At 40.5% G+C, this 12,547-nt stretch overlaps 1 protein-coding gene across 1 annotated transcript; it reads right to left on the bottom strand.

Annotated features, from left to right (window-relative positions):
• Nucleotides 1-148: 148 nt before the first annotated feature.
• LOC148200451 (uncharacterized) lies at nucleotides 149-4,573 on the bottom strand. Its single transcript, XM_088112954.1, has 3 exons — nucleotides 3,538-4,573; nucleotides 2,846-3,228; nucleotides 149-676 (listed from the first exon to the last, which is right to left on the bottom strand). Exons 1-3 carry the CDS (start codon nucleotides 4,571-4,573, stop codon nucleotides 149-151), a joined length of 1,947 nt encoding a protein of 648 aa, XP_087969080.1.
• Nucleotides 4,574-12,547: the final 7,974 nt, after the last annotated feature.

Genomic DNA, 12,547 nt, shown 5'->3' with positions numbered 1-12,547 from the left:
AATGCCCTGGGAAAATGATGGGCGTGTCTTTCAAGGCACGGCAGAGTGGATAAAAAGGAATTAAATTCTGATTTGACATGTATTTCAGAGTTTAATTATTTAGGGTCTCACATTTTCCCTAACTACAAAAATTTTCGTCCTCGAAAATTTAGAACTTACCCGTAAATAAGTGAGGATACAAGTCCCTCATAGCATCCTCCACTTCCCACGTTGAATCTCCAGTTTTAGCGTCCCACACCACCTTCACTAAACGAACGTTCTTCCCTTTGTGTAGCTTGGTGCGGCTGTCTTCTACACGTACTGGTTGTAACTCCAGCGTTCGGTCTGGACGAAGCTGAACGTTCTCCAACTCCAGTACATGTGATGGATTCGCTATATACTTCCGAAGTTGAGAAACGTGGAAAACTGGGTGAAGGTTTGATAGTTGAGGAGGCAAGGCAAGTTCGTAGGCTACTGGTCCAATCTTTCTCAGAATCTGGTATGGTCCAATGAATTTGGGAGACAGCTTCTTTGGACGAACGGCTCGGCCTACACCAGTGATTGGGTTGAGTCGAAGGAACACATGATCTCCAGCAGCGAACTCCAACGGTCTTCTCCTCTTATCAGCATAAGATTTCTGCCTACTCAAAGACGTCTTCAACCTCTCCTGAATTTGCTTGACTTTCTCGGTCGTTTGCTGGATAAGCTCAGGTCCAGTTAGCACGTTCTCTCCTTCCTTGAACCAACAAAGTGGCGTTCGACATTTCCTCCCATAAAGTGCTTCAAACTGTGCCATTCCAATGCTCGCCTGGAAACTGTTGTTATACGTGAACTCCACCAGTGGCAAGACTTCATCCCATGCGCCTAAGTGATCTAGGACGCACGTCCTCAACAAATCTTCTAACGTCTGGATAGTTCTTTCAGACTGGCCGTCCGTTTGCGGATGATACGCTGAACTCATCTGTAGTCTGCTTCCTAATTCACCTTGTAGAGATTGCCAAAACCGAGATGTGAATCTCGTGTCTCGGTCAGAAATGATGCTCGAAGGTACTCCATATAAGCGAACGATCTCCTGGATATACAACTTAGCCAAGTTGGTCATCGACGTCTTCAAGTTCACGGCCAGGAAGTGGGCGCTCTTCGTTAGTCTGTCCACAATCACCCAAATCGAGTCATGATTCCTGACCGTACGTGGTAGATGGGTCACGAAATCCATGGATATGCTATCCCACTTCCATTCTGGAATCTCCAATTGCTGCAATAGGCCGCCAGGTCTTTGGTGTTCCGCCTTCGCTCGTTGACAGGTTAGACATGACGCTACAAAACGAGCGACATCGCTCTTCATTCCAGGCCACCAGAACGAACACCGAAGGTCTTGGTACATCTTAGTCATACCTGGATGTATGCTAAGACGACTATGATGACCTTCCTCCAGAATAATTCTCTTCAGCTCGCCATCATTAGGGACGCACGTCCGACCCATGTAACGCAATAAGCCGTCCGTTCCAGTGTTGAAATGTTTGGCCTGATCAGTATCGAGCGCGTCTAATATCTTCACTAATTCTTCATCCTCTCGTTGCTTTATCTTGATACGGTCAAAGATGTCACTGGAAATTCTAAGATTACAGCATCTAATAACGTTCGCTCCCAGGTCGAACTGTAATCTTAGGTCTCGGAAACTCTCCACCAAACTTAGCTCTTTAACCATCATCACCGAGACGTGAACTGCCTTTCTGCTTAGGGCGTCCGCCACTATGTTAGCCTTTCCCGGATGATAAAGTAATTCAAAGTCATAATCTTTTAAGAACTCCAACCAACGCCTCTACCTCATGTTCAACTCCTTCTGATCAAATAAATATTTGAGGCTCTTGTGATCACTGAAGACTTGGAACGTGGATCCGTACAAGAAATGCCTCCAAATCTTCAGCGCAAAAACGACCGCTGCCAACTCCAGGTCGTGTGTTGGGTAATTCCTTTCGTGATTCTTCAATTGACGAGACGCGTAAGCCACCGCTCGCTTCTCTTGCATAAGCACACAGCCCAACCCTTGATGAGACGCGTCGCAGTATACTTCAAAGGGCTTGGACGTGTCCGGGATGATCAATACTGGAGCGCTCGTCAACTTATTCTTCAACTCTTGGAAGCGCTCCTCACACAAATCAGTCCACGCGAACGGTTGGTCTTTCCTGGTAAGCTGCGTCAGCGGTGCTACTATTTTAGAAAACCCTTCAATGAAACGCCTATAGTAGCCCGCGAGACCAACGAAACTCCTTACTTCAGTGACCGAACGCGGACGTTCCCATTCCATGACCGCTCGTACCTTCGCTGGATCTACCGAGATCCCTCCAGCGGACACAACATGTCCCAAGAATTGCACCTCTTTCATCCAGAATTCACACTTGGACAGTTTTGCATATAACTCCTTTTCCCTCAACACGGTTAGTACTGCCCTCAAGTGTTCTTCATGTTCGTCCTTGGTCTTAGAGTAGATGAGAATATCATCTATAAAAACGACCACGAACTTGTCCAGGTACGGCCGGAAGATGCGGTTCATATAATCCATGAACACTGCAGGAGCGTTCGTCACTCCAAATGGCATCACCACGTACTCGTAGTGTCCATAACGAGACCTGAACGCTGTCTTCTGGATGTCGTCCTCCTTCACCCTGATTTGGTGATATCCCGAACGCAAATCAATCTTAGAGAACACCGTTGCCCCATGCAGTTGATCCAACAAGTCATCAATCCTTGGCAACGGGTATTTGTTCTTGATGGTCAGCTTGTTCAATTGCTTGTAGTCTATACATAACCGAGAGCTGCCATCCTTCTTTTTCACCAAGAGCACAGGCGCTCCCCATGGTGATACGCTCGGCCTGATAAATTTCTTCTCCATCAGCTCTTCAATCTGCTTTTTAAGTTCAACCAGCTCTGCAGGTGCCATCCGGTATGGTTGAACTGAGATAGGTGCTGCCGTAGTCACCAAATCAATGGTGAACTCAACCTCACGAACAGGAGGCAGTCCAGGGATCTCTTCTGGAAAAACGTCTGGAAACTCATCCACGACCGTTCGTTCAATACTGCCCTCCCTGGACGTTCGTTCTTTTCCCAATCCTCCGAACTCCTGATCTTCATGTGTCATGATCAGAAAACAGCTTGCTCCTTCCATTATATCCTCCTTTAACTGAACGAGCGTTACCGAAAATTCCTCTTCTTCTTCATCCGGAAACACCAACTCTTTCTTCCCACAATCTATGAGAATGCGATTGGTGGTCAACCAATCCATTCCTAGAATCACCTCCAAACCTTGAAGAGGCAAGCAAATTAAATTCACCTTATAACCACGCCCCTCAACCACAATAGGACATCTAATACATACAGTAGACGTCCAAATCTCTCCAGCTGCCGGGGTAGAAACCACCAGGTCGAACTGCATATCCCTCTCTACTATTCCCAATTTCTCAACACACGCCTTCGAGATGAAGGAGTGAGTCGCCCCCGAATCAAACAACACATGACAGGACACTCCATGCAGCAAGCATTCACTGGTTATAAGGTTACCTGAGTTAGTTGCTTCCGCCTCAGTTATGGCATACACGCGACCCACTGCTTGTGCTCTACCACCTCTCGGTTGGTTCCTCCCAGCATTAGGTGGTCTCGTCACTGTACGTCCGCTCAAGTTGCACTCGTTATCTAAGTGTTTGTTCCTTCCACAAAGATTGCAGTGCTTTCCTCCCATCAGCTGAGGGCATGAATTTCTATAATGCGGCCCTCCACACTGGAAACAAGTAACGTTCCCTTGTCCAGACTGTCCGACAGGAACGACTGCTTGTGATCCACTTGTAGGAGTGGTTTGGCTTGGACGAGCGTAAGGTAGTCTTCTCTGAACGGTACTTCCCCTGGACACGATCGGTCCTCGATTCACTTGTTGCTGTTTCTTCTGTCGTTCCGCTTCAGCCATATTCTTCTCCAACACTTTGGCTCGCTCAACCATATTGGGAAAAGACCGAATGCACAAACTGGATATCAATACCTTCAAATCACTCCTCAGTCCGTTCTCAAATTTCCTACACTGCCACTCCTCATTGGTGGCCATCGTATTGAACCGAACAAGGTGCTTGAACTTGTTGGTGTATTCCGAAACCGACATCCCTCCTTGAACCAGTTGCAAAAACTCTACTTCCTTCGCAAACCGGACGCTATCAGGGAAATACTCCTCGTAAAATTTACTACGGAATACTTCCCAAGTAATAGGGCGTTGAGCGTCTACCAGAATGGCTCTTGTGCTCGCCCACCAGTGGCTTGCTTCCCCTGTCAACAAGTATTCTGTGTACGCCAACCTGTTCTCGTCCGGACACCTCTTGGCGTTGAAAATTCTCTCCATGTCCCCTAACCACTGGTCTGCCTCGTCCGGGAGACCCTTTCCACTGAATTTAGCTGGGTGATGCTGAAGGAAGCTCTCCAAACTCCACTCAGCAGTAGGTTGGGCAGCGTTTGAAGAGGACGCTCCCGGGGTGTGCCTGGTAGCAGCTAGGATCTCCATTAATTGCCTTTGTGTTGTTTCAGAGTTGGCACGAGAGGCCTCCAAACTCTGCATAGCGGCCTGGTTTTGCTGCATCAATGTGGCGTTCTGCTCCAGTAACGTTGTGTTCTGTTGATGCAGCCTTTCAACCACGGTTTCCAACAACCTAGTGTTGCTGGACGTATCAGACTCGTTCGGTTGAGGAGGAGGAGGGAGTCTAGGCGCCATTAGTTCTCTGGATCAGAGAAAAACGATCGTTAGTTAAGTCTAAGAGTTAAAACAATAACTCATTAAACACACAATAAGCACACAGCAAAAACGCAATGCACTCATAACCTACAGCGTCCTTAGAAGAACAAAACTGCTCTGATACCACTAATGTAACATCCCAAAATACAGTAATTACTATATTACAGAATTAATTACAATTAACAGTAAAACCAAGCAGTCTTTATATACTGAAAAGAAGTTCCAGAGCCGAACGGCTTCAGTACAAAAGAAACGCGCATAAAACGCATACAAAGGAAACCTAGAACGAACGTTCTTAGATATAAAATAACGTATGCGTCAAAATAGAATCAGGGATAATTAGGACGAACGGCTTTACAAAATATTTAACCGAACGTCCAAACTAATCTAACATTCACATTACTAAACTAACGAGCGCTCTAAGGCTCGGCCTTTACTTCCACTTCAACCAGATTTGCATCTTCCAAATTTTCTTCTTCCAGTAATTCTTCAAGAGATGCACCACCATCTTCTCACATCCACATGGATGATCATTGCAAGACAAGACGAACGTACATAGACATGAGACAACACAACGGAAATATGCAAGGGTAAGCTTATATTATTTAATTCATACAATTAACACGTACATTTAACGTTTCAATACACACATACAACAGGTAACTTATCATAGAATAACATAGAAATATGTATATATATATATATATATATATATATATATAACAGACCGTCCGGACTGTATGAACCATGTAGTTACAAGCGTCCTTGCACACGAGTGGTGTAATAGCCGGGATATACCTAATCAGCTGCCACTCGAGGTTAGTCCGTCGCCCATGCTAAGTGATGGACTAAGGACCTCCTGCCATTCCCACACATGACTACCCCCTTCTACGTGAAGATGAGTATCACGGAATATCAGGATGGACAGCGAGTCTTAACTTATCCATGTTCATACTTTACCAAATTTAACATTTAACACATCTGAGATGTTCCTCCTTGGAACGTTCGTTCAAATTCCATAATCGTATAACCATTTAATATAGTGTTCAAACGTCTTACCATTTCATATTTGTAACATTTCCATTCTATGTTCCACTCTCTTAAAAAGACGAACGTTCAACTTTCTGAAGGAAGAGGACGAACGTTAAGAGCCAGATTTAGAAGAATCCATTTAACAATCAGGAAGACTCCAAAATAATGAAATCATTTTCAGAATATTTTTAAGTACCAAGAGGTCAGGTTGACTCAACTTGGCTAAGGGATATCAATATGAATACTTAGCTACATTGGGAACCTTTTATTTAAAAGGGATCGACTGCCAGTAAATGACCGAACGCGCCAATATACATTTACTAACCATTTGGACGAACGCTATTTACGTTCATTAAGGATTCGAAGATAAGGACGAGCGTTCAATCTAAGACCGCACGCTTCATCAAGGCGAACGCTAGGTAGATGACCGAAAGTAAATCGTGACGAACGTTCGATACAAGACCGAGCGCTCTTTAGGACGAACGCTTCGGTATGAAACCGAGCGCTATTTAGGACGAACGCTTCGGTATGAGACCGAGCGCCATTTAGAACGAACGTTCGGTATAATACCGAACGTTACGTATTTTTAAAGTTTAAAGTATTACATACCGCTGAGCTAAACCGAACGCTCAAACATTCAAATGGGAACGCACGTTCTCGAGCAGAGTTCTTTCCAAATGAAAGAATTCCATTCTTAAGTTATTTTAAGGAGAACCGAACGGTCTAAGACCGTACGGTGACGAGCGTCATTTATCAAAGGGAAATGATTTAAGTTTCAGATTTCTCAACCTTAACAAATTTCCAGATTTCAACATTTTAACTTATACTTTATACTTCATATGATTCTCAAATTTATGAACTTTATAACTTTCACTTCCAGATTAATTCACATTCAACAATCATCACATTAATAACTCATACATTATAATATTCATCCATCATTCATACGTATCAAACTAACATGCAGAACAAACCAGAATTCATATCCGATATCAGTGAACGTTCATAATAGATCAAACATCATACTTTTCATACATGCAACTCAGATCATACAGCAGGCAGGTATAAATTAAACATATAAGCTTCCCTTACCTGGATAGCAGTGCACGCCCTAATGCAAAAGTTGGGTTTGTCTCTTACAGTGCTCTACCCTCAATTTCACTAACACTTTCATTTGATCTAATCATCAAAATCAGAGATGGCTCAGATATAGTCCATGCATGAACCGAGAGTATGGTTTCGCATGAAACCCTAATGGACAACTACTAGAGAAGGAACTTACCAGCTTGGATTCCAATTCTGTTCGGTCCAAAAGGAAGATCACAGCTGGACGAACACTCCTATGGTGCTGTAAACGTGATCGGAGAAGAGGTGTGAGATTTACAGTAGAGAGAAGTTAAGGGTTTCTAGAGAGAAGTTGGAGGAGATGAAGGGTTGAGGTTCGTGAGGAAGAAGGTGAGTGATGCAGGTGAGAGAGAGTTTTTCAAAAATCTGGTTTTGTTAAACTCACGTTCGTATGAACGAACGTCTCCCAAGCCAACACCTGTACATCAAACTCTGAAATGGAAGCTTCTCCCGCGACAGGTGGCGTGTGTGCATGTGGTGATTGGTGCGTTTTTAATGCCCTGGGAAAATGATGGGCGTGTCTTTCAAGGCACGGCAGAGTGGATAAAAAGGAATTAAATTCTGATTTGACATGTATTTCAGAGTTTAATTATTTAGGGTCTCACAACTACTGTTGTAAAATTAGTTACATCTCTTAAAATCAGTTATGTTAAATGTGTAGGTAATTAATGAGATGGATCGTTATGTGAAGAACAAGAAAGTCAGTTAAGGGAAGAAGATGTTGCTGATTGTATTTGATTGTGTACGTTGTATTTGTAAGAGAACCTTGTAAGGTGATTTACTTTGCTGTTGTTTTTCTTTCATTAAAATAAAGATTCAACTTGTTTTCTAATTTTTCTACTTTGTACTTAACTTTAACTACCTTTTTTTTCACTGAGTATCTTTATTACGACTTCTTACATGATTGTACATATTTTTAAGCAAACAAAAAAATCTTCGCTTTTATCATAAAAATTCAAATATTATTATTTTGATCATATCATATGAGAGAACAATAAGAATAAAAAAATATAAAGTGGTAAAGTAAACATTCTTTTATTGGAGTTAGTACATCGTTTACAACGGTGAACTTTTCATTAGAGATGTCTTTGGTATATGTTATTACCAAATTTGGCTAAGTAGTCTTCAAAGTCGACTAATCTAATTGTTGATGTGTAACCAAATTTTGAATCACAAAATGGAGAAGATCGACTTACAAAGACTTTTTGACACTTAAGTTGTTAGCACAAAGCTGAAGAAAAGAAGTTTTGTTGATGTCTCAAAGTCAAGTCTCAAGTACTCTTGTTGTAGGAAGATCTTCAGAAAGACTTATTTTTTATGTTAAACCTTTTGTGACTTAGTAGTTTGATGTATAGGGTGTGATTTATCTTTGATTCTATGTATTGTTTGCCTTAGGTTGCACGTAAATGCGTTTTCAATTAGAAAACCTCATTTTTACTAAAGATATTCGATTACCAACTTATGATAATTGATTATCAGTAATTGATTATGACTTGTCATAATCGATTATCATGAGCAATTATGAGATTTTCAAGCAAGTTTTTGACCGTTGTGTATTCATTCATGCATAATCGATTACCATAAGTGGATAATCGATTATTACACGCTAATTAGCTGACAATGGATTTTTACAAGTATCCTTGAGTGAGATCTTTATAAATTAGATTGAGACTTTCATTCTAACATACGAAATACATTGATTTCGAAAATCTTATCTGTTATGTGCTATGATAAGTGTTCTACAGTTTGTGTAACCATTGTTCTATGGTTTTGAGAACTTGGCGTTTGGCATAGAGCTAGAACTTTCATTGGGAGTGTGATTGGGTGTTGTTGTTGTTGCTAAGTTTAAAGTTGTTAAAACCTCGACAAGTGTACCGAGTCGTATTAAGTAATAATAATTGGTAAGACCAAGTATCATTTCCCAAGAGACTCACGACACTAAACAATCATGTAATTATGAGATGAGTATTGTTGGGGTTTAGATTTCACCTAGTTTACTCTCATGCTTATAAGAATTCATCTTCTTCATTCAATTGTTAACATCACTTTCTAAATTACTTAAAACCCGATCTCTTGGCGAAGAAAGTCTATCCTTAATTACTAGATCACAATCCCTTGCATCCCTAATAATTAATTATGCATTACGATTAGAAGCTTAAGATGACCAAAACTCATATCCTCATCCATGAGCAATACTGCTTTTGGGAGAAATTATCCAGATCGTGGTTTCTAGGTATTTCCCAATAACAAAGAAGACCATAAAATCATGCCATGAATGATCAAAACAATTGATCAAAGAAGCATATATCAATTAAAACCAATTCAAATACATGAGAATTCACAAGGTTTCATCATCCTCCAACAACAAATTGAATTTAGTTTTCCCTTGTCATGGAGAAACTAGATGAACCGTGGAATGAGAATGAAAGTGATCGGGGTTGCACCCGATACTAATTTAATGTGCATTAAGAATGCAGTATAGACTAGGAAGTGATTCCTAGGTCATCTCTCAAGGACCAAATGTGGTTCGAGAATTAGGTCAAACACGTAGTGGGGTGTTAGTGAAGAGTTTTGTGATGTGAAAAGAACTAAATTTAAAACAAATGGTAATGCTAAATGAGAATGACAGTAAACACATTTTCAAATACAGAATAAAAACGGTTGGTCATTAAGTCAATTACATGCTTCCAATCACAGATTAACAACAATTACACACTACTTTAATCCAAATCCAACACAAATTAACAAACTAAGCGATGGCTAATCCAATCTTCAAAATTGAAAACTAAGCGAATGTAATGCATAAATCCAATTAGTCCTGCACCATACAACTTAATCAACTAAGCGAAGATTAAACACCGATTAGACAACTAAGTGTATACCCAATCGCAAGCATAAAACAAATTGAATATTGAGCCAAATCAGAGCAGGGACATGATAGTTAAAGTGCAAGAGTCTCATGAATAAACTACTCTAACCTGTAATCCAACATGAGTGAATCAACTAAGCGAAGACCAATCATGCTATCATAACCGCGAACTAAGCGAACGCAATACATCCATTCCATCCAATGTGTTGTATACAGATTGATCAACTAAGCAAAGATGCAATCACCAATTGGGCAACTAAGCGTATACCCATTGCAAGAACACAATCAGATTTCATAGAATGCCAGGCAAAGCAGAATAAACACAAGTATACAGTCCGAAAATCTCAAGGAAGCAATGTAATATCCCTAATGACCAACCTAACTAACTTAAGCTAACATTATAACTAAATTATAACAACTGAACATAATAGAAAATATTAAAATAAATGAAAACAATAAACTGAACAGTTCTAAAGCAAGATGTGTGAACTAATTAAAATACAGTCGTAATAATAAAAAGAATGTTTGGCTAATAACGAAATGCACATTTCAGCTTGGAATAAAATGAAATGTAACACATAAACTAATAAAGAAAGAAAAAATATTGCAGCTTATAAAGAAACAACGCTTAAAACACCACTCCAAAGCAATTGAAAAGTGAATCACCGCTTCATTACAAGAAAAGAAATTGTGCTTCTGGAATGGTAAAAAAAACATACAGGGGGCTCCGCTTCTCAAAGAAAACATAAAGTGCTTTTCTCCAAAATTAAAATCACCGTGCTTTTACTCCTCCAAAAGTAAATCATCATGCTTCTTCCGCGTGTGCATTTCCACAAATGAGAATCACCGTTTTCTCCTCTCTACTTCCACGTTCCCGTGCACACCTCCAAGCCGTGACACCAATTCCATTTTTAAGCGAGAGCTGCTGAAGAGAAAAAATGAGAGCTTTTATTTATGAATGATCGTGCACACCAAATGCTCTCCCTTCCAGCCGTCACACCACTTCCTCTTTCTCTTTTTGTGCTACCCCGCTTTAAGCCAAATAAATGCCTTTCTTCTAGGTAGCGGCGGTTGGACCCTCTTTTATTCCCATCCAACACCTTTTTTATTCTCCAAGCCAACCTATTAATCTCTGCTCCTACTGGACATAACCCGCGCCTCTTTTCTCATGGGCCGTGACACCACACTGCTGGACCATTTCTCCAAGAAATAAAAGGATTGAATTCTCCTCATGTGAGTAGCGGTTGCACACTTTTATTTAATCACCCATGTGCTTCCTAAAGCAAATTCATCAGCGCATCCGTCAACCTGTGCACACACCTGGGCCTATTTGCATTTAAATGAAATAAGCGTGTTGTTGGACGCCACCTTCACACCCATGAAATCAGCCATCTTTCTAATTTGAATCCAGCGCTTCTTTTCTTGTTCCAACTCTCCTAGCCCAAAATGAGTATAACGCTTCTTCATCATTGTGGGCTGTAACAGCGTGCAGGTGATAACGGTTGAAAATAAAGTTATTTGTGATGTAATTTTGATACTAAATGAACCGTTTTTTACTTAGAAACCATGTTTTTGCTTTAGTTTTATGAATAAGAGAGTTCAGGTTATACTTGATGATTTTATCATTAAATTCCCTTGATTTTGTAGGCTATTAGAATGATTTGAAAGAAGAGTTAAAATGTCAAATAGTTGGAATGCAGAAAAGTCAACTAGAATAAAAAGTCAATCAGAGTGCAGAAAAAGGGCACTGGGCGCCAATTTCTTCTGTCTTACGTTTGAGCGCCACCGCTGAGCGTCAGTTTAGTGTCGCAACCACTGTTAGGCGCCTTAACTGGGGCGCTGAGTGCTAGTTTCATGGGCTTGGACTGATGACAAATTTATGAACACCGAAAAACGGCGCCAAAACCTTGTTTAACCCTCGGCAAGTATGACCGAATCGTATCAAGTAATAAACTCGGTAAGACGAAGTATTGTTCTCTCAAATGACTCACGACCTAGTTAGTTATATGATTTGTTGATTATTTAAGACTTGTGAATAAATTCTTGAGGTTTTAAATGCAAAAGACAATAACTAAACATGTATGCATGAGTTTTGATCAATGGAAAGTAGGAACACAAACACTTTGAACGAAATAGACGGATGAGTATGTTGTTGGGGTTGTTAATTTCATCTTATCCACTCTCATATACTTTAGGAAATCATCATTCTTTTCATCAATGTTAATGCCACTCTCTAAATCACCTTGCAAGAAGGTCTATCCTTAATTACGAGTTCATACAATTCCTAGCATCCCTAATAATTAATTCTGAAGCACAGAAGCTTAAAGACAACCAACCCTCATATTCCTATGTCTAGGCAATATGCTATTGGGAGAATTTCCCTGGATCTAGATTTCCCCGTACGTTCCCATATCGACAAATCAATAATCATGACATCGAATGAGTTAAACAATGCATGCTTTGAGCGAAGAGGAAAAACCCTAACTAATGATGAAAGAAAGCATGTATCTCAAATAAGATGTTTAAACACAAATTCCATATATGAGAGCTTCAAAAGATTACATTGATTCCCCAACAACAATACAAAGTTTAGTTCACCATATTCATGGTGAAGCTAGATGAACAATAATGAAAGAATGAAAGATAGAACCCTAGAAAGATGAGTAGGTACCCTTAGCATCCAAGATCTTCCTCCAAGGGGTGGAAAAGTGAGTGTTTGCTTCGTACTCTGCCAAAGATACAAACCCTAGGAAGTCCTAAAGCTTATATACTAT

This window comes from Vigna umbellata, chromosome 4 (genome assembly GCF_029865625.1).
Source record: "Vigna umbellata cultivar VRB3 chromosome 4, Vumbellata_1.0, whole genome shotgun sequence".
NCBI classification, from domain to species: domain Eukaryota; kingdom Viridiplantae; phylum Streptophyta; class Magnoliopsida; order Fabales; family Fabaceae; genus Vigna; species Vigna umbellata.
The sequence above is the reverse complement of the archived record's forward strand: the minus strand, read 5'-3'. Positions and strand labels throughout refer to the sequence as shown.

Excerpts from the sequence above, each read along its gene's own strand:
- LOC148200451 (XM_088112954.1), bottom strand. The coding sequence starts at position 4,573 with ATGCAGAGTTTGGAGGCCTCTCGTGCCAACTCTGAAACAACACAAAGG. Across the intron at positions 3,229-3,537 it reads GGCGGAAGCAACTAACTCAG|ATTGTGGGAAGAAAGAGTTG; the intron begins GTAACCTTATAA and ends GCATTCTCATAG. Across the intron at positions 677-2,845 it reads AGAAATTTATCAGGCCGAGC|CAAACGACCGAGAAAGTCAA; the intron begins GTATCACCATGG and ends GAGCTTATCCAG.